General features: G+C 47.1%; 3 protein-coding genes and 1 pseudogene across 8 annotated transcripts in view; 1 reads left to right on the top strand and 3 right to left on the bottom strand.

Annotated features, from left to right (window-relative positions):
* Window positions 1-557: 557 nt before the first annotated feature.
* On the bottom strand, window positions 558-1,711 carry Tssk2 (testis specific serine kinase 2). Its single transcript, XM_047562639.1, has one exon. The coding sequence runs from the start codon at window positions 1,709-1,711 to the stop codon at window positions 635-637; it is 1,077 nt and encodes a 358-aa protein (XP_047418595.1). The 3' UTR covers window positions 558-634.
* A 4,824-nt stretch (window positions 1,712-6,535) lies between these two features.
* Window positions 6,536-7,974, bottom strand: Tssk1b (testis specific serine kinase 1B). Of its 2 annotated transcripts, none has more exons than XM_047560868.1 (2): window positions 6,932-7,974; window positions 6,536-6,775 (listed from the first exon to the last, which is right to left on the bottom strand). In XM_047560868.1, exons 1-2 carry the CDS (start codon window positions 7,892-7,894, stop codon window positions 6,638-6,640), a joined length of 1,101 nt encoding a protein of 366 aa, XP_047416824.1. In that variant the 5' UTR covers window positions 7,895-7,974; the 3' UTR covers window positions 6,536-6,637. The 2 variants fall into 2 exon arrangements, with proteins under 2 accessions (XP_047416824.1, XP_047416825.1); XM_047560869.1 differs by having other exon boundaries at window positions 6,536-6,763.
* A 2,535-nt stretch (window positions 7,975-10,509) lies between these two features.
* The window catches only part of Dgcr2 (DiGeorge syndrome critical region gene 2), a 92,819-nt gene continuing 77,363 nt past the window's right edge, over window positions 10,510-25,965 (top strand). For 2 of the 5 annotated variants that reach the window (XM_047560866.1, XM_047560865.1), the window contains exon 1: window positions 10,511-10,856. In XM_047560866.1, coding sequence (XP_047416822.1) covers window positions 10,778-10,856 — 79 coding nt within the window. In that variant the 5' untranslated portion in view covers window positions 10,511-10,777. Of the gene's footprint in view, window positions 10,857-25,965 lie in introns of all 5 variants that reach the window. The other 3 variants (XM_047560864.1, XM_047560863.1, XM_047560867.1) reach the window with 2 other exon arrangements.
* On the bottom strand, window positions 21,195-22,467 carry LOC124990651 (elongation factor 1-gamma-like; annotated as a pseudogene).

Raw genomic sequence — 25,965 nt, 5'->3', positions numbered from 1 at the left:
GCAGTGCCATAACCAACGACTGCCTCATGGGTCTTGCAGGCCCAAGTGGTGGGGTGGTGCCAACAAACTGTCTCACTGGACTGCACCTGGATGATGATAAGGGTGGCCCTTGAGCAGCTGAATCAATCTCAAATGACCAAGGGATTAGAGGAGGACATTGAGCAAAGGGTCATGTGAAGGATTGTAACAGCATGGGCTGCACTGCATGAAGTGAGGGAGAGGCATGGACCTTGGGGACTGGGGCAGGTCAGAGGCAGACAACTGTGGGCCTGGTAGGTAGACCATGGCAGAGGTCCTCTTCTTGCTATAGGCCTCACCATGAGTCTGCCTGTACCTGAGCACCGGCCTCTGGTCCCCTATGCTGGAGACCCCTGCGCCGGCTGAGTCCTAGAGAAAAAGACTCCTCACTGGGCACTCTTAATGCTTGTATACACTTTGTGGTTTATTTGGTGGTCAGTAATTAATGTCTTTGCTACTAAGTGGAAGAAAGCTAATAGAACGTAATCAAAATAGTGGTTTAATTGACGGATTTTACTTGTTCCTTGCACCTGTGCCTTCTTCAGCTCCTACCTGCCTACTTAGTTTATGTGAGCGCAAACTACACGCTATGCGCCCCCCGGGGCCCTCTCCACCACTAGGTGCTTGCCTTCCCAACCTCAGCTCCGGTGATGTGATGGTCTTTAGCTCTGGAGGTCTCGGCCAGCCTTTCCTCCATCCTGTCCTCATTCTCAGGCACCACCAGCAGTCGATGTTGGGTTTTGGCCCCCAGCTTGTGGTCAGGACGGTGCTCTGGCCTCAAGCCTGGCCGGGTATCCAATTTACACTCGGCCCGGTACTTGCCCTCTCCCTCCCTCTTGAAGGAGGCAGAAGACATGGCTTTGGGCTTGGGGGGCTGCAGCCATGAGTGGCTGAGAATCTCATCGATGTGCAACCTTCTGTTGACATCCGGCTGCAGGATACGGTAGATGAGGTCCTTGCACTCGCCAGTCAGATTCTTGGAGCGGGGGAAGTCCACACGGTGCTCCTTCTGGATGCGCAGCATCTTTTTGATGTCAGAATCATCGTAGGGCATGGAGCCACAAACCATGATGTAGAGGATTACACCCAGGCTCCAGATGTCATACACCTTGGGCTGGTAGGGGATGCCCTGCAGCACCTCTGGGGCTGCATATGCAGCTGACCCACAGAAGGTCTTGCTGAGGACGATGCGCCCGCTCCCATCCCGCAGGCAGCGCTTGGAGAAGCCGAAATCAGACAGCTTGATGTTAAAGTCCTTGTCAAGGAGAAGGTTCTCGCACTTGAGGTCTCTGTGGACAACATCTAAGTCATGGCAGTACTTGACAGCTGAGGAGAGCTGGCGGAACATTTTACGTGCTACATCCTCATGCAGGGCCCCCCGGCACTTGATGAATTCAAGGAGGTCACCCTGGACCCCAAGCTCCATGACAATGTAGATGCGCCCATCAGAGGTCTCGAAGATCTCATAGGTCTTGATGATGGAGCGGTGGTTGACAGTTGCCAGGATGTCCATCTCCCGAGGAAGGAATCTCTCCACAAAGTCAGTGGGTGTTTTCTTGCGGTCGATGATCTTGACTGCCACGTTAAATTTGAGGCGCTCAGAGTAGGCAGATTTGACTTTTGCATAGGAGCCCTTGCCCAGATTGATTCCCACGATGTAACCCTTCTTCCTTAGGACCGCGGCATCGTCCATGGTGCCAGGAGCGGCCGGTGCCGCTGCCCTCTACATCCCCTCCCCACACGGGCCAGCAGGCATTGTCCTCATTTGCACTGTGGGGAGTTGTCTGGCTGGGCTGGGCCTGGACTTGGAGGGGTGGAACGCTCAGCATTGTCGCCAGGTGACTTCAGCGAATGAAGTCATAAAGCCAGGCTGCCGGGAGTGGGACTGGACTGAGGGGAATGGGGCCCCTGGAATCCTGGAAGCCAGGCCAACCTGGAAAGAGCACCCTCTTCCTCCCCGCCCACTGGAACAAAGCCAGGACCCAGAATTGTGGTAACCCTCCCTGCTCCTCTTTCTTGCTATGGCTTCCCTGTCAAAAGTCAAGCCCAAAGGGAGGTGCCCAGGTCCAGCCAGAGTACCAACCCATGCCTGTTTCTCTTAACTTCTTTCACTAGGACTAATTTTCCTGCAACTTCTCTGGGGTGTAAAGAAAACCCGTAGAGCTTCTCAGAATCCCTGGTATCTTAAGCCAGTGGTTCCAAACCTGGTGAACCAAAGCCGCTCTGTGTTTGGGATTAGGAGCTGGCAGGCTCCTTGGGCTAGACAGCTAGGCAGATGAGTTGCTGTTGCTTCAGTGCAGGGATGTATATGGGGATGGGAGTGCAGGCAGTGCCCAGGGATGCATTGCTTGCCTGGCTAGGTGACCAAGGGTCCAGGGCAGGCAGATGCATGTTCCAAGGGGCAGGGCAGGCTTGGAGATGGTTCAGGCCTCAGCCAGGTAGAGGTGGTGGGGCATCCAGGCTTCTGAGAATGGCTGACTAATACAAGTCAGGAAGGGAAAGGAGGAGAAAGACAGGGCTTTTTCTCTTAAGTGATAGGCAGTGATTGAATAATCCAAGTCTCATTTTAAGGTGGTCACTGGCAGAAAGAAAAGAATTGGCTTTGGGGTGAGTGTGGAGGCTTACTGCCTTGGACCAGGTTTGAGGAGGCTAGGTCAGTGTAGGCTTCTCAGGGATAAAAAGGAAAAAAGAAACAAAAAAGATCAGCCTAGATGTAGTCAGTGAGTGGGTGGGTTCTATGGCAGGGTCCTGGGGATTGGCAACATTCAGAACATCATCCATGAAGGGCAACATTCTGGGTGTGGAGGGGGTCCAGAATCTTTCCCTTTGGATGTTTGGACATTGATGTGGAGTGGGCAGGGGTCACCTGCTGGAACCCTAGCATTACACATCATTTTCATCCCAGACTGCCTTTTGTATCTGGTGTGTGGCTTTCTGCTTTGGAAAATGACATCCTTTATGTATCTCTTTAGCTACTTTGGAAGTCTTGATGTTTGCTTGCTGTCCATCAGAGGTATCCTATGCCCACAGAGAACTTCCAGTACAGGTGAGCTAGGGGTGTTAATGTTCAGAGGGAGAGTAGAAATTCCTGTTTTTCTTTTCTTTTCTTTTCTTTTCTCTTTTCTTTTCTTTTCTCTTTTCTTCTTTTCTTTTCTCTTTCTTTCTTTCTTTCATTGTAGGTAAACATAATAACTTTATTTATTCATTTAGTTTTATGTGGTGCTGAGGATCAAACCCAGTTCTAGGCAAGCACTCTACCACTGAGCCACAGCCCAACCCAGAAGGCCTGTTTCTGTGTGGGGTGGTAGGGTTTCAAAGTTTTCAAAGAGGAAGTGATAATAGGAGCCCAGGTACAGAGAATCCACAGAGCTTTACCAGGTGAACAAGAGGGACAGGATATGCTAGGCAGAAATGACATTTTAGAGCAAAGGCACAGCTATGTGGACACATCTAGAGCTTATAGAGTGTATCCTGTGTCTGGCAGCCCAAGGCAGGCTGCCAGCCTGGGAGACAGGATGGGTAGGGTGGGCAGATGCATCCATGGTGACCACCTTCCAGCAGCACGGGACTCCTGAGTCAAGCTCTGACTCTGTAGAGTACTTGTGGCTAGTAGCTTTAGCTTCATGCATTCCTTTCTCCAAGGGGCTCTTTTTGGCTGAAGCGATCATAACTTCACTCCTTTGTGTCCTAGAAAGGGCTGGCTCTAAGATTTGTAGGCCAGGGGCTGTGGTTGTAGCTCAGTGGTAGAGTACTTGCCTAGCACATATGAAGCACTGGGTTTGATCCTCAGCACCACATATAAATAAATAAAATAGATTTGCAGGCCAGGACCCAGGAGCATACTTCCCCACATTTTTAGCACCTGCAGATGCTCTATCTGGAGCATCTCTGTGTATCCACATTCTTGGTTAACTGCACCAATTCATTCTCTATGTTTTGTGGATGTTGCTCTTTCAACCCTGTCCTTGCCCAAGATAGTGTGGTCTCTTTGTTTCTTGGGGGACATGTTGTAGGAGGCAAGTGTCAGCTTGGCACAGGCAGAACTGCTGGGACATGGAGTGGGTGCTTTCATCCTGGGTGTACACAGATGGCCAGGATACCTGGTATGTTTGGAGTGGGTTAGATCTGACTGGGGACCTCCAGGGTTACTCCCAGTGTTGTTTCCTATGGGTTGGGGGGCCTGCACATTTTGGGAAATCTGTAGTCCTCTGAACTTATATAAATTAGGTCCCCACTGACCCATTGTTCCCACAAGCTTGTGGGAGTCTGTTCTAGGTGCTGAGGGACACCAATGAACTAGAGACAGTCTTGTCTTCCTGGAGTCCAGAGGGCAGGGAAGCTAAATGCCATACCAACCAGTGTAAGTGCATGATGGTGGCTGTGCCCTGACATGGACTCATGAAGCTGTGAGGATAGAGAACTGGAGATTAAATTTAGGAAGGCTGAGGTCTGGGTAACCAGCCAGGTGGAAAAGAATGAGGATGGGTAATGCCTGTGGCCTGAGGGTCACCTCATGGTGAGAATATAAACAGAACATGGGAACCACCTTGAAGTCCTGGTCCTAAAAAGCCTCTGAGGATGAAGGTGACCAATCCAGGGTTGAACATCCAGAGAAATTGTCCAACAGGATGAGGTTATCTGTGGAGGCTGTTGTTATCTGGGCCTGCTGCTCTGATACTGTGCTTTCAGGCACGTTGCTGATCTTCTCTGAGCTGTTTTCACACCTGTAAAGCACATAGCAGGTACTCCTCCTACAGCGCCTCTGCCCAGGCTGCCTTCTGGCTGGGTTGGGCTGCAGTGAGTCACTCCCAGGACCTCTTACTGTACTTTGCCCTGAGGACTATGGAAGGCCTGCAGGGATGAGCCACTCTCCACCTCCCCACCCAGATAACACCATGTACCCTTGGATCCCACTCCAACACAAGCTTATTCAGGGAAAAGATGTGGGGGGCCCTCCAGTATTATTCTGGACCTGTTTTATGCCCAGACCCTGAGTACTCAGAGGCCTTCCTGACACAGTTCACAGGAACACGATGTGGAACATTGGTAGGAATACCAAAAAGGTTTTGTGGAGCCCAAGGCACCTTGGCTAAGCCTGGGGAGATGGGCAGAGTCTACAGGGGCAATTCCACAAGTAATTATGGCACTGGTGTGTGATGGGGGTATGGGAGTCAGGGACATCTCTAGGAGACCAGCAGAGGAAGGATGGGTCAAAGGGCCCAGGCTGAGAGGACCTCAGAAGTTAGGCACTTGGATCCATCTTGTGGGTGGTAGGGGCCAGACTGGGTGTAGGAGGTGGGCCTCTGGTTACTGTGGGAGGTGATGGGAGGGGAGGGGCCAATGGGGTGAGGGAGAAACCAGGCAGTAAAGTGGATTAAATGTAGGAAGGGATGTAGGGGTCTCACTGGATCTCACCTTCTCCCAGGGGCTTGGGAGTTGGGGTCTTTCCAAGTTGGGGACACAGATGGAGGGATGATTCTGAATGCTCTTGTTTTTGTGTATGTGTATTAAACCCTGGCCTTCCCCCATATGGTTGTCCGAAGTGAGATGAAGAGGGGCTACTGTGGCCAAGTGAACAAGGTGCAGGTAGAGGGCATGCAGCACATGGCCACCAGTAGTGCCAAGTGCAAGCCATACCTCCCATGGGATACTGGTGGCTGCCTTCCCTTCCACAGGGTCCAGGCATTCTTTGTGAGGATGCTCGTTATACTTGCCAGTGTTCGCTTCTTATCTCTGGCAGGAATGTAACTCCTGGCATCAGACTGGAATTGGAAGGGAAGGGAATGTGGTCTAGGCCACACAGGACTATGGAACATGCTGGGCCATCCAGCTGAGTCTCTCACTTCTCCTGGGCTGAAAAATGACCATGATGGGGATATAACTCAGGGCATTGTTGAGATTTGGGTGCCAGCTGGAACACGGGGGGATCATGTCCCATGGTGGACGGAACAGAAAAAAACAGTTATCCTGCCCTCAGCAATCTCTCCCTCAACCCCAATTGACTGGCAAGTTTTTGGCTGGATGCCAAGGGGTGATGGTGGCATATCAACCTAGAACTCAGTTTCAAATGCAGAAAGCCAGCTATCCCAGTATGAGAGGCCCTGGCCTCCTACCCCTCCTCTGCAGGCAGCTGTGTTGCCTTTCTCAGCCTGTCTTCTACCCTCCCCCACCTCCATGGGCACCACCCATGGGCCTTCCTCTGGAAGCAATATCTTACTCATTCAACTCTCTGCTCTAACCCCTACCCCTCCAGGTCTCCCCAACTCCTGGTAAAGCTGCCTTAGCTAAGCTCTACGGTCACAGTCCGGGCTGGGCATACTGGGATGTATTTTCCCAGGATGAGGATTCACAATCTGAGTGGGAAGCCAGGGGGCACCCAGGACTGCAGCCAGTGGGGCAAAGACATTCACCTTGGGGTCTGCACTAATATAGTGATTTATTGCTTCTTTAGCCATGTTAGTTACCAAGTTCAAAGGGTGGGAGAAGAAACTGACGAAAATAGCAGCTCATCCGGGACTGTATTCCTTCTCTGCTCATCCCTTGACTCCTTCTAGGCTCAGGCTTCAAGCCATGAGCTGTGCCTCATTCCCTGCCAGCCCCCTGGGCTGCAAGAGGCTCACTAGGTGTGTGTCTCTGGAGGCTGTTGAGGGGGCCCTTCCTCTGACTCCCTGATCATCTGCTCACTGCTGAAGCCCAGGGTCTCTGACTGCCTGGCCACTTGCACTGTATCCTCCTCAGGTTTTGTCTCAGACCGTGTCTCATGTCGTGTCTCAGACCGTGTCTCGTGTCGTGTCTCAGACCGTGTCTCATGTCGTGTCTCAGACCGTGTCTCGTGTCGTGCCTCAGGCCGTGTCTCGTGTCGTGCCTCAGGCCGTGTCTCGTGTCGTGCCTCAGGCCGTGTCTCGTGTCGTGCCTCAGGTCGTGCCTCTTCCCGAGGCTCCAGTTTGGTGGCAGACTTCTTGTCAGAGCCAGGTTCAGGGGTCCATTGGGGGTCAATGCTCCGGGAGCTCTCCCCCTCCTTGTTAATGGCTGCAGAGGACAGACCCCGTGCCTTGGGCTGTACCCAGCAGTGGCTGAGGATCTCATCTATGTGCAGCCGCCGGTTGACATCCGGCTGTAGCATGCGGTAGATGAGGTCCTTACACTCTCCTGTCAGGTGCTTGGAGCGTGGGAAGTTGACACGGTGCTCCTTCTGGATGCGCAGCATTTTCTTGATATTGGAGTCATCATAGGGCATGGAACCACAGACCATGATGTAGAGGATCACGCCTAAGCTCCAGATGTCATAAACTTTAGGCTGGTAGGGGATGCCCTGCAGCACCTCAGGGGCCGCATACGCTGCTGACCCACAGAAGGTCTTGCTTAATACCAGTCGGCCACTTTCGTCCCGCAGGCAGCGCTTGGAGAAGCCGAAGTCAGACAGCTTGATGTTGAAGTCCTTGTCAAGGAGAAGGTTCTCACACTTGAGGTCTCTGTGGACGACATCCAGGTCATGGCAGTACTTGATGGCCGAGGAGAGCTGGTGGAACTTCTTACGAGCATCATCCTCTTGCAGGGCTCCTCGGGTTTTTATGAATTCAAGGAGATCGCCCTGGACCCCGAGCTCCATAACAATGTAGACCTTGCCGTCTGATGTCTCAAAGATCTCGTAGGTCTTGACGATGGAGCGGTGGTTTAGCATGGCCAGAATCTCAATTTCCCTGGGAAGGAATTTCTCCAGGAAGTCTGTGGGGGCTTTCTTACGGTCGATGATCTTGACCGCCACGTTGAACTTTAGGCGCTCAGAGTAAGCGGATTTGACTTTCGCGTATGAGCCCTCTCCCAAATTTATCCCCATGATGTAGCCTCGTCGCTTGAGGACGGCAGCGTCATCCATGGTGCCGGGAGCGCCCAGTGCCTCTGAGGCTGCCCTCTACATCCCTGCGGGACATGGGCCAGCAGCGTCCTCATTTACACTGTGGACAGAGAGTCCTCTGGGCTGGCCGGGCCTGCTGTCCCTGCCTCCTAAGAGGCCAAGACTCTAAGATGGAACATTCAGCACTGTCTCCCAGGTGACTTCAGTGGGTGAAGTCACAAAGGAGGAGTGCCCTAGGGAAATGAGGCTCTGGCTTGGACTTAGAACCCTAGAAGTGTCTGCCAGTGGGCTGGAGCAGACTGAAGGCCAGCAGAGTGCCCTCATGCTTGGCTGGGACTTTAGGTAAGAGAGGGCTGTGGGGAACACAAAGGTTTGTCCATGTTTCCAAACCCAGAAACTCTACTGCTTGTAGAGTGATGGGGCTGATGACTGCAAACCAGGTCACCCTAGGGAATCCAGGGCAGGTCCTATCAGTCACAGGAAACAGCAGACAACGCTGAATAATGTGAGGAGGGTTTAATTAAGGGATGATTTACAAAGTGGAAGCAAGTATAGGGAACTCCAAGGGTAATATAGGTGCCCTAAGGTAGTTACAGACTTCTGGCCCACATGGTAGAGGGAGGCAATGGGAAAGGAGTATGGAGAGGACCACCCTGAAAGAGGCAATAACCTTTGGTGGAGGGAAAAAGCCAGGCTGCAATGATACCACAGGCTTGTGTCAGGGAGTGCCCCTGACCTCTTTTTTCCTCCCTTTAGCTCTTGACACTATCCATACAGGCAGCCTGCAGGGGCACAGAGCAAGGCCAAAGAAGGGTGAAGATGGGTCATGAGGTGCAAAGATTTAGTTGCTGCAGTTTGGGAAGCCAGGACTCTGCCCTCTCACTGCAATATTTGGCTGGACTTTTCACGTCCCTGTACTTCTCTTTCCTCATCAAAACCTTTGCTGGCCTGCTTCTCTTACAGTGGCTCTTCTTGGGAGACAACTGGCTCGAATTCTGCTCTTGACTGTAAGTTTCCTCCTAGGGCCCTTGCCCAGCTCATGGCCCTGGCTGGGCTCCCAGGACAGATCTGGGGCTGGGGGAGGGGCAGAAGGCTGGGCTTAGATCCCATGCTGAGTACTGGCAGCTGCTCCTGGGAATGCTCTGAGAGTAGCACAAGCAGCAAGGGCAGTACTGGACAGGGACCTTTGTTTCTGCCAGCAGTGGGACCCCTCTGCTGTGACAAACCCTTAGTCCAGCACCTGATCTGGGCTGTGTGTCCTGGGAGAGTAGGATCCCTTGAAGGTCTGGCCCAATCTTGGGTTTGACCTTGACTTATCTACCCAGAGAGGTTACCCTCCATCAAGACCTCAAATGTCACCGGATGGAAGAGGGGATTGAGGTGGGTCAGGGTATGCTGGAACCCCACTAGCTTTGGTCCTTCCCCCTTTTCTGTGCTCCTCATTTGCACCTTCCCTAGCCCTGACCACCCCCACTGCCAGGTCTTGTTTGTGGCTGGTGGACAGCTTGCTCATCCCTCCTGCTGAGGATGCCCCATCTGCTGTCTCTCCTCCCTGTTCACAGTGACAGGTGCAAGGTCAGCACTTGGAGCTTTGTTCCCAGAGAGTTTAGCATCATCTCATCTCTACCCAGTGCTTTCCTCTATGCCTTCCCCTCCTCTCCCAGTGTGTAGGCAGGTCCTTCCTCCAGAGGCGGCCAGTTTTGCTCCAGTGTTTAGGATCTGGGCTTCCCTGTTACTCTTTGTATGACTTCCTTAGCCCATTTACTCTCTGTTAGACTTTCAGGTTTTGTTGGATTTTGTCTTTGGTACTACTGAATCCAGGGGCGCTTTTACCATTGAGCTACATCCCCAGTCCCTTTTTTTTTTTTTAAGATGTCGATGGACCTTTATTCTATTCATTTATTTATATGTGGTGCTGAGAATCAAACCCAGTGCCTCACACATGCCAGGCAAGCACTCTACCACCGAGCCACAACCCCAGCCCCTCCCAGTCCTTTTTTTGAGAAAGGGTCTTGCTAAGTTGCTGAGTCTGGCCTCGAACTTGTGATCCTCCTGCCTCACCTTCCCCAGTCGCTGAAACTTTCAACTTTGTGTGCTGGTGAAGCCACTCCTGCCTTTTCCTTTCAGGACTGACCCTCCTCCCCCTTACTCAGAGTCTCCAGTCCTTCGGTTTTCTTCCTCCATCCTCCACAGCCGTCCAGTCTTAAAAACGCCACTTTAGGGTACGCTGTTGGGTATCGGAGAAGACCTGGGCCCGCAGGTGCGAAGACCCTTTGGGGTCCTGCTTTGAGCCCCACCTAGGTTCGCCTTGCCCCAGGCCCCGCCCCGCTCAATGTCCATCATTGTGGTTCCGCTCCTCCCCCTCCCCCATGGCTCTAGCCCGACACAGGGGGGACCCTTGACTCTGGCGGCCCACCCCTCTGCTTAGCCAGTGGAATGCTTCAGACCTGCCCCCTCTCCTTAGGGGCCCCCTCAGTCTCCCCTCCCTGCAGTCTCGACCTTAGACCTCGCCCCTTTTCAGGCCCGCAGCTCAGACTCCGCCCCCCGCCTAGCCCTTGGTTTGAGCGTAGAGCGCGCGGGCCCCGCCCCCCTTGGCGCTCATTGGTTGGCGCTGGCGTCGCGAGTAGGAGGCGGTGCGGTGCGGACTCGAACAGGACGGCCGCCATCTTGCGCGGAGCTTGAGTCGGTGCCCGAGATTGTGGCCTAGAGTGAGCGCGAGTCTGCAGCCGTGCCTCGCCGCCGCTCAATCCCGCCACGGCCCAATTCCGCCGAGGCCCTACCGGAGTCCTCGCCTGCCGCATCTCTGCGCCTAGCCCAGGTCCATCCTTTCGAACCTCACCCCGGCCCGGTTCGGCCTCCCTGCGGCGTCACGCGGCCGCCCCGGGGACGATGAACGGAGGATAAATGGTGCCCAAAGCAGACAGCGGTGCTTTCCTGCTGCTCTTCCTACTCGTGCTCACAGTCACAGAGCCGCTGCGACCAGGTGCGCGGCGCGGTGGGGGGGGGCGGGGCGGGGGGCGGGGCCGTAGCCGTGGCCTGGATTCCAGCTGGGGTAGATCCGCGACCACCTTCCACCCTCAGCTACCTCTGGCTTGTGCACGTCTGAGAAAGAGGTGGGTGAGGTCCGACTCAAGGGCTGCTGGGCGCAAGCTGGAGCTTACCTGGATTCCAGGCGCCTCGTACGTCTTGCCGCTCTGTCCTCGAGGATGTCGCCTGTGGGTCCTCCTCCACAGAGCACTACGTGCTGAGAGCCACCGGCCAGGAGCTGCGCCTTGGGCGCGCCCTGCGGCCGGCCCCAACATAGTGATCGAGCTGGAGGGCTGGGGGCCGGGAGCAGTTCGTGGAGGCACCTGGTTTCACAGGCGTTCGCCCTACTGTGGCCTCGTACAATCTTTCAGCCCAGGACAGCGGTGACTAGGTGGCATATTGTCATCCTGTGAGGCGTTGCACCGGAGAAATTCTCAGCAATTCTCCCAACCCAGAGGAGGTACTAGGAGCTCTACAAGCACCCTGTGCAGGGGGCAGAGACCTCGTCGTGGTACCAGGCACTTAGCAGTGCTCCATCTGTGTGATGCGATTAAATGCTTTTGGAAGTCCCCTTGGAGCTTGTGTGTATTTATATGCCTGTGGTGGGAAATCAGAACCACCGCAACTGAGGGCCCTTTTCTGCCTATGTGGGGTATTCCTTAACTGCTCCAAGAAAATCAAATACCGTTAAGAGAGGCTCATTTATCCTTCAGGTACAGGAGACCCTGTGCTGCCAGCCCCATTGTATTTTCAGGGGGCTACAAAAATGCTTTAGTTAGCAGAAAAAAATTTTGAGGTGGAAGAAAATGTTATGTAGATTAATACAGTCACCTTTACTTCAATGAAAAGTACAATTCTTAATTTTTTGGTACTGGGGATTGAACCTAGGACATCTCACATATTAGGCAAGCACTGTACCACTGAGCTACATCCCCTACCCCTTTTTATTTTGAGACAAGTACTTAGTTGCCAAGTCTGTCTCTCAGACTTGTTATCCTCCTGCCTTAGCCCTCTCAATAGCTGGAATTACAGACCTGCACCACTAGGCTGATTCCTGCGTGATTCTTACGTTTTTTTATGGATAAAGGATCCTATGAAGGGTGAAGTGCCCAGGGCCATCTTTTGAGAGTGACATCAAGGAGGAAGTGGGAGCACAGAGGTGTGCACTTCTCTGCATTGACCTATCCAGGTACCATCCTAGAAATGCTGTATTTCTGGGCTGTGTGTCTTTGTCATCTGCATGGAATGTCTGCTTCTTCCCCAGTGTCAACCTGGTGGCCAGTGCCCCAGGCCCTTGCTCAATCTGAACAGACTCGATGTTTTCCTGGACTCCCTGAGTACAGTGGTTGCTCACTGCTTTTGGCTAACCTCTGTACAGCAGGATGACTGGTTGTGGAATGACCTTGGTAGGAATAGGAGCCAGGAAAAAGATCACCTATAGAGAAAGGGTATAGAGTTGATGAGTTGTGGGTCCTTGTCATTAAATTCTTTATAAATGTATGCACCTTTAGAGAGTTGAAACTTAATCCTGTCATCCCTTGGTTCCAGTTTTATATATGAAGTCACTGGGCTTAGAGATGAAGTCACACATAATGCCCATCATCTTTGGCATACCTCAGGTTTCAGGTCCAGCATCTTCTGCCTGGATCACAGAGGTGACCACTGTCTTTAACTCCTTTTCCCCTGTTCACATATCCTGCCAGCTAGCCAGGAGCAGTGCAGAAAGTCAATGTCTACCCATCACTGGGGATGTTCAAATGAAGAGAACATACCCTTCCTTTTAGAAGTGCCTGATGTGGAAGCAGAGTCTGGATGTAAATCAGTACATTGCTATTGGTTGAGTACCCTTGAGTGTAGGAACCCTGAGACAGGTGGCAGAGGGGTATGTCCTTTTGCATCTATGAAGTAGTGAGTACCCTGAGTGTGGCAGCCTAGAGACAGGTTGGCAGTGTCGGTTTTTTTGTACTTGTGAAGTAGGGGAGGACTGTGGGGAGCTCACTCTGGGGTCCAAGTGGGACATGGAGTGGGGAGGCTCCAGTAGAGGGAGCAAAGTTATCCTTTTAATTCCATGTCTCTCCATATCAGAACTTTACAGCAGCCCCTGGTAGTGTCTTGAGTTGCCCTGCAAAACCTGAGGGATCCATCTGGCCGCTGATTTTTTTTGGGCAACCAGGACATTCTCACTCTAGGCCAAATATTTTCTTTGTGTGCTCAATGTACCTCTTCACACATTCACTCAGTGTCCTTCCTGAGAATGCCAGGCAGGAGTTTGCCCTGCCTATTTGGTGTTTGTGAGAGGAAGGGGTTTCTCTGGTCTTGGTCTGCTTTCTTTTTTGCCTGACTTTGAATCATACTTGGGTGTGAGGAGGGCACCAGCTAGAATCTGTGTCTTGGGAGGGAGGCAGGTAGAGATGGTATCCTCTGACTTCTGCTCAGTGTTGTCCCTGAGGATAGGGTCAAGCCACTTGGGGCTCTCTCAGAGCCTTTCACAGAGTGGTGAGGAGACAGCATGTGCTTACAGGATTTTTCACCAAAGTTTCTTTTTCTTTTTCTTTGTCTGTCTGTCTTTTTTCTTTTTTTCTTTTTTTTTTTTTTTTTTGTGTGTGTGTGTAGGGGGTAGTACTGGGGATTGAACTCAGGGACACTTAACTACTGGGCCACATGCCCAGTCCTTTTTTGTATTTTTAGAGACAGGGTCTCACTGAGGTGCTTAGGCCCTCACTAAGTTGCTGAGGCTGACTTTGAACTCACTGCCTCCCGAGCCACTAGGTTTATAGCATGCACCACTGTGCCCAGCTTTTTTTTTTTTTTTTTTTTTTCTTAAAGGTTGTGCAAAACTACCATAGTTACAAAAATTTACAAAAGTGAATTCAGTCAGTGCTTATGCATACTTCATTCACATCTTCAAAAATGAAAGGTGTTCAACACTACAGAGTTAAATGAGATTACTAGACTCAACTGCAGGTATTAAGTGCTAAAGTCACACAAGTTACATTGGAATATGGGCGAACGTTGCTCAAGTAAAATTCTATTGTTAAAAATTCTATTGTTAAAGCTGAAGTAGGGTTAAGGCCATTTGAGTTTAAGAACAGTTTTACAAATCTTTCGGAGCTCCATCTATTTGTGTTTGAATTATGTGACCTTTCTTCCAACTTGTATTAAATTTCTGTTTTATAAAATCCAAAAGGAAAGAAGAAATCAATACAACAGAGGTTATATTAAATAAAAGTAACATTCAAAACTATAATTAAGATGAAGTAAGGAAAGCCAAAACATTAAAATTGTAAAACTTATTGGAATAAATTTTATACTAGTTAGATAATATGTACAAATATTTTCAAGTAGATTATTTGCTCTAAGATGTTCTTTTCATAAATGCACTGTTAAATTAATCAAAACCTCTACACATTATTCCTTAAAATAGCAGCACACACTATTGCTACCTGCAAAGCTGTCTCAACTGACTTAGCAAATGAAAGTAAATAAAATATGGATAAGTAATGTGCATATTAAGGAGAAATAATGGAAATTAGAAAATGTATGCAGTTCAGTTCTTTTTTGGGGGATGGGGGGAGGTACTGGGGATTGAACTCAGGGGCACTTGACCACTGAACCAAATCCCCAGTTCTGTTTTGCATTTTATTTAGAGCAGGGTCTCACTGAGTTGCTTAGTACCTTGCTTTTGCTGAGGCTGGCTTTGAACTCGTGATCCTCCTACCTCAGCCTCCTGAGCTGCTGGGATTACAGGAGTGAACCACTGCACCCAGCTGCAGTTCAGTTCTTTTAATCAGCCAGCCAGCTTGCTAGCTCCTGTGGAGTATGAATGTGGTCATTGGTGACCTCTGTCCCCTCTGGGGTTGCAGTAGGATGGAAAGTTGCTTGTTCAACTTTGCTTTAGCCATGTTGTAATCCCCAGAATCAAAATATTTTTCCCCTTGTTGCAATTGTTTGTAATCCCTTAAGAAATTGGGACCTTCAGCCTTTTATAGCAGGTTGAGGTGGATACCTTTTAATTTTGTTTTTTCAGCTTTCTCTGGATTTCACTTTATCATCCATTTTTTTCTGCTGCTTTGCTGAATCTGCCTTGGAAACTTCCACAGACTTAGAGCACTATGTATGTAACCTGACTTCTCCCCCAAAGTTTCTTTTTAAATATACATTTAATCTTGGTTGATTGAAGATGTGTTACATGTCAGGCACTGTCCTAAATATTAACTTATGTATTGATTAACTCTTAGATGGTCCCTTATAGACTGTTATTATCCCCATTTTACAGACGGAGAAACTAAACAGTGCTTATAAAACTAAGTGACTGAAATGAGATTTTAATCCTAGCAGTCTACTTATCTCCTCATTATGTACCCTTGGCTGGGTCCCTGTTTGCTCCAGCTGTGAATGTTCTGCTCTAGTCTCAAGAGAACCTCACATGTTTTGAACAGTTTTCTTAACCTGAACTGTGGAGCTCTCTACTGCCTCTGTCCCTCATAAGTCCTGGGGATTCTCTATGTACTGAACCTTTTTCCATCTGAATGTTATGGTCTGAGGGACGGAATCCCTCCATCTCCCCTACCCATGCCCCCCACACTTTCTGTAATTGACCATAGTGACCACTGGTGTGTGTTATGTTCAGGAGAAAGAAGGATCAGGGACCTTTGCTGAAATAACTATGATAGCAAGATGGGTGTTCTTGATATTGACAACTGATACTGTCGCATTGGTCCTTTTCCCACTTGTGCAGGAAACACAACATCAATTGCTCATCTTAAAACTTGTTCTGTCTTTACTTGGGAAACGAAATCAGAGATGTGGGTTCAGCCACATTCTCCAGGGTGATTCTACTATACCTAGCTGAGAAAACTTGCCTTCTAAGCAAGGCCACAGTACAAGAACCCTGGTCTATCCTTGCCTGCCCACTTCCGGTCTTACATAAAAAGGCTTATGCCAGAACAGACCTCGTGATGAGGTAGCACAACTAGCAGCTGTCTTCGTTATATTGCTTGCAAAGCTAGTTGGGAAAGGCAAGTGACTTGCTTAAGGTCCCGTAGCTGGTGAACAGAATAGCTGGGATTTAAGCTCAGACTTTTAGTTCAGGGTTTTTTTTTTTTTTTTTTTTTAACCGCTGATATCCAGAGTTTACTTTCATGTGAAGTTGCATGGATTGGTGAATTTTAAAAGGGAATATTTTCCCTAAAAGTGGAAGGAGCCAAAGCTCAGAAGTAGCTAGAAAGTTGAGAAGCTTTGCTTGAATGCCTTTTGAGTTTTGAGTGCTTTCCTCTATAGCCCAGTATCCTGTGACACTTTGTAGAATTTGTTCTGCTGGTACATTTGACTTTGGGGTTAACAGTTTTATTCTTTTTGGTTGAAAAGTGGTATAACACACTTTTTAGCTTCACTGGCTAGTGAATTGTATTTTTAAAAAAGGGAAACCTTGGCCTGGGGATATAACTCAGTTGGTAGAGTACTTGCCTCACAAGTACAAGGCCCTGGGTTCAATCCTCAACACCACAAAAAAAGGGGGTGGTACTGTTTATTTGGAAATAACTTCAAATTTAAGGAGAAGTTGCAAGAATAAAATAAGTGCAAAACAAAAACCTAAACCCCACTGCATATCCTTTGTTCAGACTTAACCTATAAGCATTTTACTTTATTTGCCTTATCCCTAACCCCGTGCATGTGCCTGAGTGTGGGCCCTTGTGTGTGTACATAGATATGCACTGAAACACATAGTGTTTGTCCTGAATGGCAGTGAGAGTAAGTTGAATATATCTTGGCCCTTTACCCCTGAACATGTCAGCTATTACAGGGACAGGAGGTGGCTCCTATTTAGCCATATTCCATTGCCCTCACTAACACCTGCTCTGTGCTAAGCACTGCATCATGGTCATTTCTCAAGGCCATAAGAAGTCCCGCGGTTAAAACTTAAGGTGACCCTAATGGAAGTGAATAGGTGTGCATGTTAAGAGTTATTTATTTATTTATTTATTTATTTATTTTTGTTGTAGATGGACACAATATTTATTTATTTATATAAGGGATTGAACTCAGGGATGCTTAATCACTGAGCCACATCCCCAACCCTTTTAATTTTTTATTTTGAGACAGGGTCTCATTAAGTTTCTTAGGATGTCTCTAAGTTGCTGAGGCCAGCTTTGAACTTGCAATCCTCCTGCCTCAGCCTCCCAAACTGCTGGGGTTATAGGTGTGTGCCACCATGCCCAGCTATTTATTTATTTATTTTTATGTAGTGCTGAGGATCAAAATCAGTGCCTCATACCACACTAGGCAGGTGCTCTACCACTGAGCTATAACTGCAACCCATGTTAGGATTATTATTTCAGTAGGTAGAGTTCTGGTCTTAGGAGTGAATATGTGCTGTTGTTGAATATCTGTGCTGTTGTTAGACTGTGCCTTTCCTACCCTTCCCTGTTCCACTTCCCAGGACCTTGTCATTTCCTCTCCTGGATACTTCCTGAACTGCTGAATGAGTATGTCCTCAGCAGTGGTGGGAGGAGATCTAACTGTGTATATGTCCTCTTAGCAGTCGTGGCAGATGATCTGGCTACATGTGTGTCCTCTTGTGATGGCAGTGACCTAGTAATCACCTTCCCCTGCTGTACCAGAACCATTGACCGTCAGAGAATTCCTTTGCCTTCCTGGTGTTTGGCTCCAGGAAAACTTTAGTTGTTTTTTGACTGTCAGTGAAATATGTCAGTGGTAACATTTGGAACCCAGTAGAGAGCCTATGACAGATTGAAAGTCTTCCTTGGTGTGTTGATAGATCATTTCTTCATCATACATGTCTGGACTGAGGATTTGGTGACCATTAGTTTCCATAGCAGTCTGCAGAGCAGGTCAGAGTCTGGTTTGGTGTCCAGAGTTTGCTGAGCAGAGTGATGGGGTATGGTTATTATTTTGTTTCTGGCTTGATGTATTTCAGTTTTCCTGGGAGGTTTAATGAAAGCCAGTACATCTTGTCCTGCCATTTCAAGCTGGATTGGATGTCCTATCAGTGTGGACATAGTGGGCCTTGGCAGTGCAAATCCAGGCTGAAGGTGAATGGCTCATGGACCTGTGTTTGGAGTGTAGTGAACTGTAGCATAGATCCTAAAGCCACACTGCCTGGGGCTGAGTCTGCTCTGCTTTTCCCTCTGTGACTTCTCTGTGCCTTACCTGGAACATGAATATCATAATAGGGCTTCATTGAGATGTTGTGAGGGTTAAAATGGATAAGTATAAAGTTCCAAAAAGTGATAGAAAGCAAATGCTTCATATGGGCAAATTGTTAGTGTTTTTCACATATGGACCTCTGGGAGTCTGGGTAACACCATGAATCTGTGTGCACGATCATGTACGTGAATACAGACATGACTCCCAAGTTAGGGCTCCCTTTAGGAGATAGCAAAGTACAGTGGTTTTACATTTGTATCTGCCACCCGATGAGTGCTTCAGAGTCTTAGTGGTATTAGAGTAGTACGTGTGACTTGCTGAGAGCTTCCAAAACAGCCGCTGTACTTTGTACAGGGCCAGCTCTGTATACAGCTGTTATATAATAACACATTTTGCTCTTTGTCACATTCTCGCTGTATCCCTTGGACCTGATCAAGCAGAGTGGGCACTCAGAAATCATTATTGAACAAATATACAAATGGCTATTTATATTTTGACATAAGAGTAATAGCTCCTTTAGTTAGTCGGCCTTGCATCTGCCCTGACGGGGGTTTGAGGAGGACAAGGGCCTTGAGGCTGTCCTGCAGGAATGCCTTTGGAAGATGGTGGGAAATGGGATGGGAGTGGGGGCTGGTGGGGACAGAGCCAGCTGGTCTGGGCCTCATGCTGGGGGAGGTTGTTCCTCAGATGTTAACTGGGTTGAGAGGTACCAGAGTTGAGGGCTTCTGGCCAACATTAATCCTCCCTGAAGTTTACCAACCATTTAACCTGGGGTGGCGGGGGGTCCCCAGGCTTGCCCAGCAACTGGAGTTGGTAACAGGCCTACTCTGATGTGAGGCCTCATTTGGCCTTTCCCCAGGCAGTGCATGCTACAGACTGGTTGAGAGCTGGCTGGATGCGAGGACTGTACCTGCCTACTCTTGGCCTTCTCTCCCTCCTCCGCCATCCTTTTTCTCTGTGTTGATTCAGTTCTTAGTGTGTGCTTCTGCCCCTACCTCCTTTTGGCCCTTCTCTGTAGGCTGACTTCTGCTATCTTTGGCAGATAGCCATTAGTTTGGTCAGCTTGTTGTCCATTTCCCTTAGCTGTGGACTGCTTCCTGTTGGACAGGACAGGGCTGAGGGCAGGTTCTTGACAGGTATGCTGACTCACTGAGTTAATAGCTGTGGAGGGGATTGCTTGGGGCATGCTGGGACTGGGCAGTGGACAGAGCTACAACAGAGTCCCAGTCCCCCAAGGGTCAGTGCAGGTGGTCAGCAGATCTGAGTCCTACACTTCCATTGAAATTGGTCTATTGATGCAAACAGCTTGTTTGTACTACTGACTGCCATTGGGTTTGTTGGCCATCCTGGTAGTGGGATAAGACATTGCCCCCCCCCCCCATTCATGTGTTGGGGTCTAATACAGATTGGTATGGTACACCATGGGCACAGAGTAAGCCCAAGGTTATAGATAATCTCATCTGGACAGTCTGGGAAAAAATGATGATTTTCTTCTACACTTACAAACATTTACGCATAAACTTTTTACATAAATGAAATTATACTTTTAACAGCGTATTTTGGAAATTTCTGTAGATCAGTACATATACATTTACCTCATTCTTTTTAAAGATTCTTTTATTTTGGAAACATTTTAAACCTATAGAAAAATTGCAAGCATAATAGAATGAATGCTTACATTCATCCTCCTGCATATAAGTTTCAAATTACTAGTTGTTAACCCTTGACTCACCACACATTTGCATGTGTACTTTGTATATATGTGTATACACACTTTCTTTTTTGCAGTACTACTTGAAACTGAATTGTAGACTTGTTGACGATTCATCTTGGGTTCCTCAGTTTACATAAGTTCATTCTCCTATAACTACACTATTGTTACCAAATTTAGGCAGTTTATAGGGATATAATACTATTTATATCCTCATTTGTCAGTTGTTCCGTTTAGTATCTCTTCTGTTTCCACCTTGGGATCATATGCTGTATTTAATTGTCACATGCATCTTCTAAATTCTAGAGCAGCTCTCTGACTTTCTTTGTCTTTCATGGCATGAACTTGAAAAAGAGTACAGTCATCATACAGAATTTTCCTCATTTTGGGCTTACCAGATATTTTTCCCTGTGATAATATTCAGTCCGTGCAGTTTTGGCAGAAACAATGCCTCAGGACGTTGAGCCACCCTTAGTGCATCCCCTCAGGAGGCACCTGCTGTCAGGCTGTTCCAGGAATGTTAATTTCGACTATTTGGTTAGGTGATATAGATAGCTTTACCTAGTGGTTTTAAGCATTCACTGTTGATTCTTGTCTAAATTAGTTATCATTGTGATGGTTGCTAAATCATGAGTTTCTTATCATTCTTCCTATTTTTATTGGTGTTCCATAAAATAGAGCTTTCCCTTCCTTTTCATCTTTTAGAATTAATATGGACTCATGGATCCTTTTTTTCCCTCATATCATAACCTCTTCCTGTGATTATTCCTTTTGAGGCTTATAATTGATTTGGCAAGCATTAGCCCCTTCAGACTAGCTTCTATATTCTTTTGACACATTCCCATCCATTTGAGCATTCCTTATTACTGGGCTTATTTTGTACTCTTTTCTTATACCTTTTTTGTTGTTATTTTATTTTTTGGTACTGGGAATTGAATCCAGGGATACTTTACCTGAGTCACATCCCCAGTCCTTTTTTAGTAATAGACAGGGCTTTACTAAATTGCTGAGGGTCTTGTTAAGTTGCTAAGGTTGGCCTTGAACTTGTGATCCTCCTACCTCAACCTACCCCAGTCACCAGGATTTCAGGCATATACCACTGACCAGCTATTTTTCCAGAGTCTTGGTTCCTTTTTGTGGAAGATATTATTTAGTGTCTTGGGTTCTGTGAGAATGTTCCTTCCAGTCTATAATCAGGAGGGATGCCTAACTGTGAGCATATGTAAACATGCATGTGTGGTCTCTATACCTGTGTGTATTAAGTTCATACTGTTTCTTTTATTCCAATGCAGTTTTACAGGGTATTACTTGCTTTTTATGTTCCATGTACATATTTTTTTCAACGTTCAGTTTCCTTTAATGTCCCCCTTCTCCCTGAAGGGCAGGTGCAGGCAGCTAGGTGATGGCAAGACATGTTCACTTGAAGATCTTTCCCTGACTGAAGGCTTTGCCCACGTGCTGGAAGTTCACTCTTGATCCAGTGAACCAGCATCTGGGTCTCAGGATCCAGTTTCCGCCATGTATATGACTTGGGGTTCACCTGCAAGTCTGGACTCACCAGAAGGGCAAACTCCTGGCATTGGAAGACCCAAACTCCAGAAATGGAGCTGCTATTGTTGGTTCCAAAGAGGATGACACTGGCAAAATGGTTCTTCCTCAACTTGTCCAGTCACTGATGATGTTGCAACTCATGAAGGACTGGCTGAGCTCTTCAGGAAAGTGGTACTCAGCACACCACAAGGACCAGCCATCCTTATCAAAGTGCTCCCCAAAATAGGCAGTGCCACAGAGAGTGTATCCTCATTAGAGTATTTGCGTTTAAATTCATACAACACAAAGGTACTCTTAGGCAGGTGAGCAAAGGGGTCCTTGACCTTGGACTCAGCAGCCAGTGCCTGCTCATATTCATTCATCTTCCCCCTCTGGGACTGGGGTAGCTGCCTTTTTCTCCTCTTTCCGCTCAGTCTGGTGCTTCTCCTTCTCTTCCCATCAACCCTTCTCTTTCCGCAGTGTGTCCTTTTTAAAAAGACTGGCTTTCTGTGACTCTTATCATCCAACTCAGCCATCTTCTCACACAGTGACAGCCCAGAACTGGGACTGGTTAATGCAGGTGAGGAACCAGCAGTTGGTATTGGGAAACGCCTGGTGGAAAGAAGACTCCCAAGATCTGTTTATAGAGCCACAACAGGGTGCAGACAACTGTTATGTCAGCCAGTGTCACTCATTCACCCACCAGAAAAGACCTTGTCTTCAAGTGAGCATCCAGCAGCCCCAAAATTTGCCTCTAATCTTCCTTTACATTCACAGTGGCCTGTTTGTTGTGGTGGATGATGCTCAGCATAGGGAACACCCAGGTACTGACTGGAGGCACTGTGTACTATCAGCAAAGCTCACCCACTGCACCTCACCCACTGCTGTCTGCCTCTGGAATACTTTCCCACAGCTCCTCATTGCTCACATAATAGGCGATAGCATTGCTCTCAACACAGAATCCATTGTCACCCTCAAATACTGGAACCTTGGCAGCAGGAAATTTGTGGAGAAATTCAGGTGTGTGATAGGTGGGGCCAAAGTGGAAATGGGGTAGTACGGAGAGCACTCGGACCTGAACTCCACTGTACTGAGTGTTGGTGAGGTCCTTGAAGGCCCTCCAGTTTTTGGGATATGTGTACAGGGTTCCAGCTGCCATGGTGATTGCAGAGAGTAAGCCCCTGTTTCATATTTTTATCTCCTTTTTCCAAAGTAAGAACCTTGGCTATCAACAGCAATAAATTTACTCATTTGCACATACAGTGCACATTTAGTAGTTTCCAAAGTACCCCTAGAGTGTTAAGATTTTTTTCAACTCTTTTTGTTGGCATATACTCAAGAGTATTGGGTTCAGGAGGTACTTGAATTAATTATCTCTGTGTTTGTTACAGAGTTAAATTCAAAACTGTGTTGATTTGAAACTACTCTTAATTAATAGCATTGAGAATGATATTGTAATCTCACTGTTATAACAGGCTTAATTTCATCACACTGATAGGTAAGGAAACATCTCATTTTCAAATAGGTTTTGTTTTCCTGCATAAATTTAAAAATCTCAGACTGAGGATATAGGTCAGTTGGTAGAGTGCTTGCCTTGCAAGCATGAGGCCCTGGGTTCAATCCCCAGCAATGCAAAAAAAAAAAAAAATTAAAAATCACTTTTAGAGTAGATTTTATACTTTAAATATGCCATCTTTCACTAGCGTACATTGTTATTTGCTTGGTTTGTTTACTTTTATAATATTTTTGTGGTGCTGGTGAGTGAACCTAGAGCCTCATGGATACTATGCAAGTGTTCTACCATTGAATAACACCTAACCCTGCTTAAAATATATTTTGCATTATTTCCTTTCTATAGTATGAATGTATATTATGTATATTATATTGAGTAAATGATCATTTAACATCAGTAAAAAGAGAGGCTCAGGACTGCTATTTTGAGTATGTGCTTCATCTGCACCATGATTACAAAACCAAGAAAGCACTGTATTGTCAGTAAGTTAAGAGCCCCCCCACTTGCTTGATGAGAAGGGCCACCTTTCAAGGGGTCAAGAACCTTTAGTGATTCCACCAGCATCTTTGGTGGAAACTGATGCTTTTACAACTCTTTGGACCCGGGTAACCAGTTCAACTTAGTGTCCTCCCCTTATGATCTCATCACCCTGTCATTGTGATCAAAGGCATAAATGCTTGTATTCATTTCCAGAAGCTTGAGAGGCTTATTGTTAATAACCTACCTCTTTTCTTTTTTATAGACCTTGTGGATTTTAAGCCATGCAGATATATTATCTCTTAAGAAACATTCATAAAAGTAAAATATCAGAAAAAGATTTTTAAAATATTTTTTTAGATGTTGATACACCTGTATTTTATTCATTTATTTATATGTGGAGCTAGGCAAGCACTCTACCACTAAGTCCCAGCCCCAGAAGCAGATATTTTAAAAGGAAAATTTCATATAAATAAATGTTAAACATATTACAAAAATAGAAGGTAATCCTAAAGGTGATTAGAGCATACAAAAATGATGTCATAAAATTCTAGCTAAATGCTGTTTCATGTTTCTACTTTTTAATTGCAGAGTTGTGATGCCATTTTTATAAGAAGTGGGTACTCATATTAATCTTATTTTACAGATGAAGAGACAGAACTTGGACGTGTAGGTGACTTGCCTAAGATCACACAGCTTCTAAGAGCTTATAAGGTGAAGCTGGAATTTGAACCCTCAGCAACCTAAAATTTATGCTCAGATATTATGCAGTTTCAATAGTTAACTTCATTATTCTCGACTTTTTCCCTCTGTTTCTTTTGTCTTTTCAATTTCAACCTCTCCATCCTGCTTTTCTTTTTTTTTTTTTTCAATTGTGAACAAATGGGATACATGTTTCTCTGTACATGAAGTAAAGGCATACCATCTACGTAATCATACATTTACATAGGGTAATGGTGTTTGATTCATTCTGTTATTTTCTCCTCCCCCCCACACCCACCCCTCTTTTCCATCTATACAGTCCCTCCTTCCTCCATTCTTGCCCTCCTCCCACCCCCCATTATGTGTCATCATCTGCTTATCAGTGAGATCATTCATCCTTTTGTGTTTTGAGATTGGCTTATCTCACTTAGCATGATATTCTCCAGTTTCATCCATTTGCCTGCAAATGCCATAATTTTATTATTCTTTATAGCTGAGTAATATTCCATTATATATATATACACCACAATTTCTTTATCCATTCATCAATGGAAGGACATCTAGGTTGGTTCCACAGTCTGGCTATTGTGAATTGAGCAGCTATGAACATTGTTGTGGCTATATCTCTGTAGGATGCTGATTTTAAGTCCTTTGGGTATAGGCCAAGGAGCGGGATAGCTGGGTCAAATGGTGGTTCCATTCTAAGCTTTCTGAGGAATCTCCACACTGCTTTCCAGAGTGGCTGCACTAATTTGCAGCCCCACCAGCAATGTGTACCTTTTTTCCCACATCCTTCCAACACCTATTGTTGCTTGTATTCTTGGTATTCGCCATTCTAATTGGGATGAAATAGAATCTTAGGGTAGTTTTGATTTGCATTTCTCTTATTACTAGAGAAGTTGAACATTTTTTTTCATATGTCTGTTGATTGCTTGTAGATCTTCTGTGAAGTGTCTGTTCATTTGTTGATTTAATTATTTGTATTCTTGGTATAGAGTTTTTTGAGTTCTTTATATATTCTGGAAATTAGCGCTCTATCTGAAGTATGAGTGGCAAAGATTTTCTCCCACTCTGTAGGCTCTCTCTTCACATTGCTGATAGTTTCCTTTGCTAAGAGAAAGCTTTTTAGTTTAAATCTATCCCAGTTATTGCTTCTTGCTTTTATTTCTTGTGCTGTGGGAGTCCTGTTGAGGAAGTTTGATCCTAAGCTGACATGTTGAAGATTTGGACCTGCTTTTTCTTGATAGCCTTACTCCTATTCACTGTTAAAGGGGTGGCCATTCCTGCCAGGTTTCTGATGATAGGAACAGAAACTCTTGTGATTGGTGTAGAGGAGCGACTTAGGGAGAAGCGTCACTCGGAGATTCTGTCTTCCCTAGGGGCTACTTGGAAATGGTTTTGGTGATCATAACGACTGGGGAGCTACTGCCATTTAGGGAGCAATGTCAGAGATGTGAATGTATTTCTAAACAGTGACAGGAATGTGGTACATCCCTGCCTCTATGGTCCCAAGTTGGTGGTTGAGCACTGGCACCTTCTGGTCCCCCTGAGTTTTGTCCAACCATCCTCTAAGGAGGCTGTACATCTCATTAAGTCCTCTGTCTTCTGTCTCAACAAAGAAAATGCGTCTGAACTGCAGTGTTTGGACCCAGCCTTCTAAGAAGGAGTCAGAACATGGAACATCCTGGCTGGAGCACTCACTGGCCTCAGGAACAGAGATTTGGGTAAAAGAACCCAGACGGATCCTGATGCCCAGGGCCTGGCTTCTGGCTGTGAAATAATGAGTAGGTGGATAGCCCTTCTGTGAAGTGAACTGGCTGAACTAAATGGGTGTTTTGATAAGAAGAGCAGCCTCAGGCATTCTGCTAATGAAGCTTCCATTTCTTTCATGTCTATGAACCACACACATCTCTGTATTGTGAACTCTGGGTCCTTTTGGGTAATAGTCCCTTGGCCAGCTAATCT

The sequence above is a fragment of the Sciurus carolinensis genome, chromosome 8, assembly GCF_902686445.1.
Source record: "Sciurus carolinensis chromosome 8, mSciCar1.2, whole genome shotgun sequence".
Classification (NCBI taxonomy): Eukaryota; Metazoa; Chordata; class Mammalia; order Rodentia; family Sciuridae; genus Sciurus; species Sciurus carolinensis.
The sequence above is the reverse complement of the archived record's forward strand: the minus strand, read 5'-3'. Positions and strand labels throughout refer to the sequence as shown.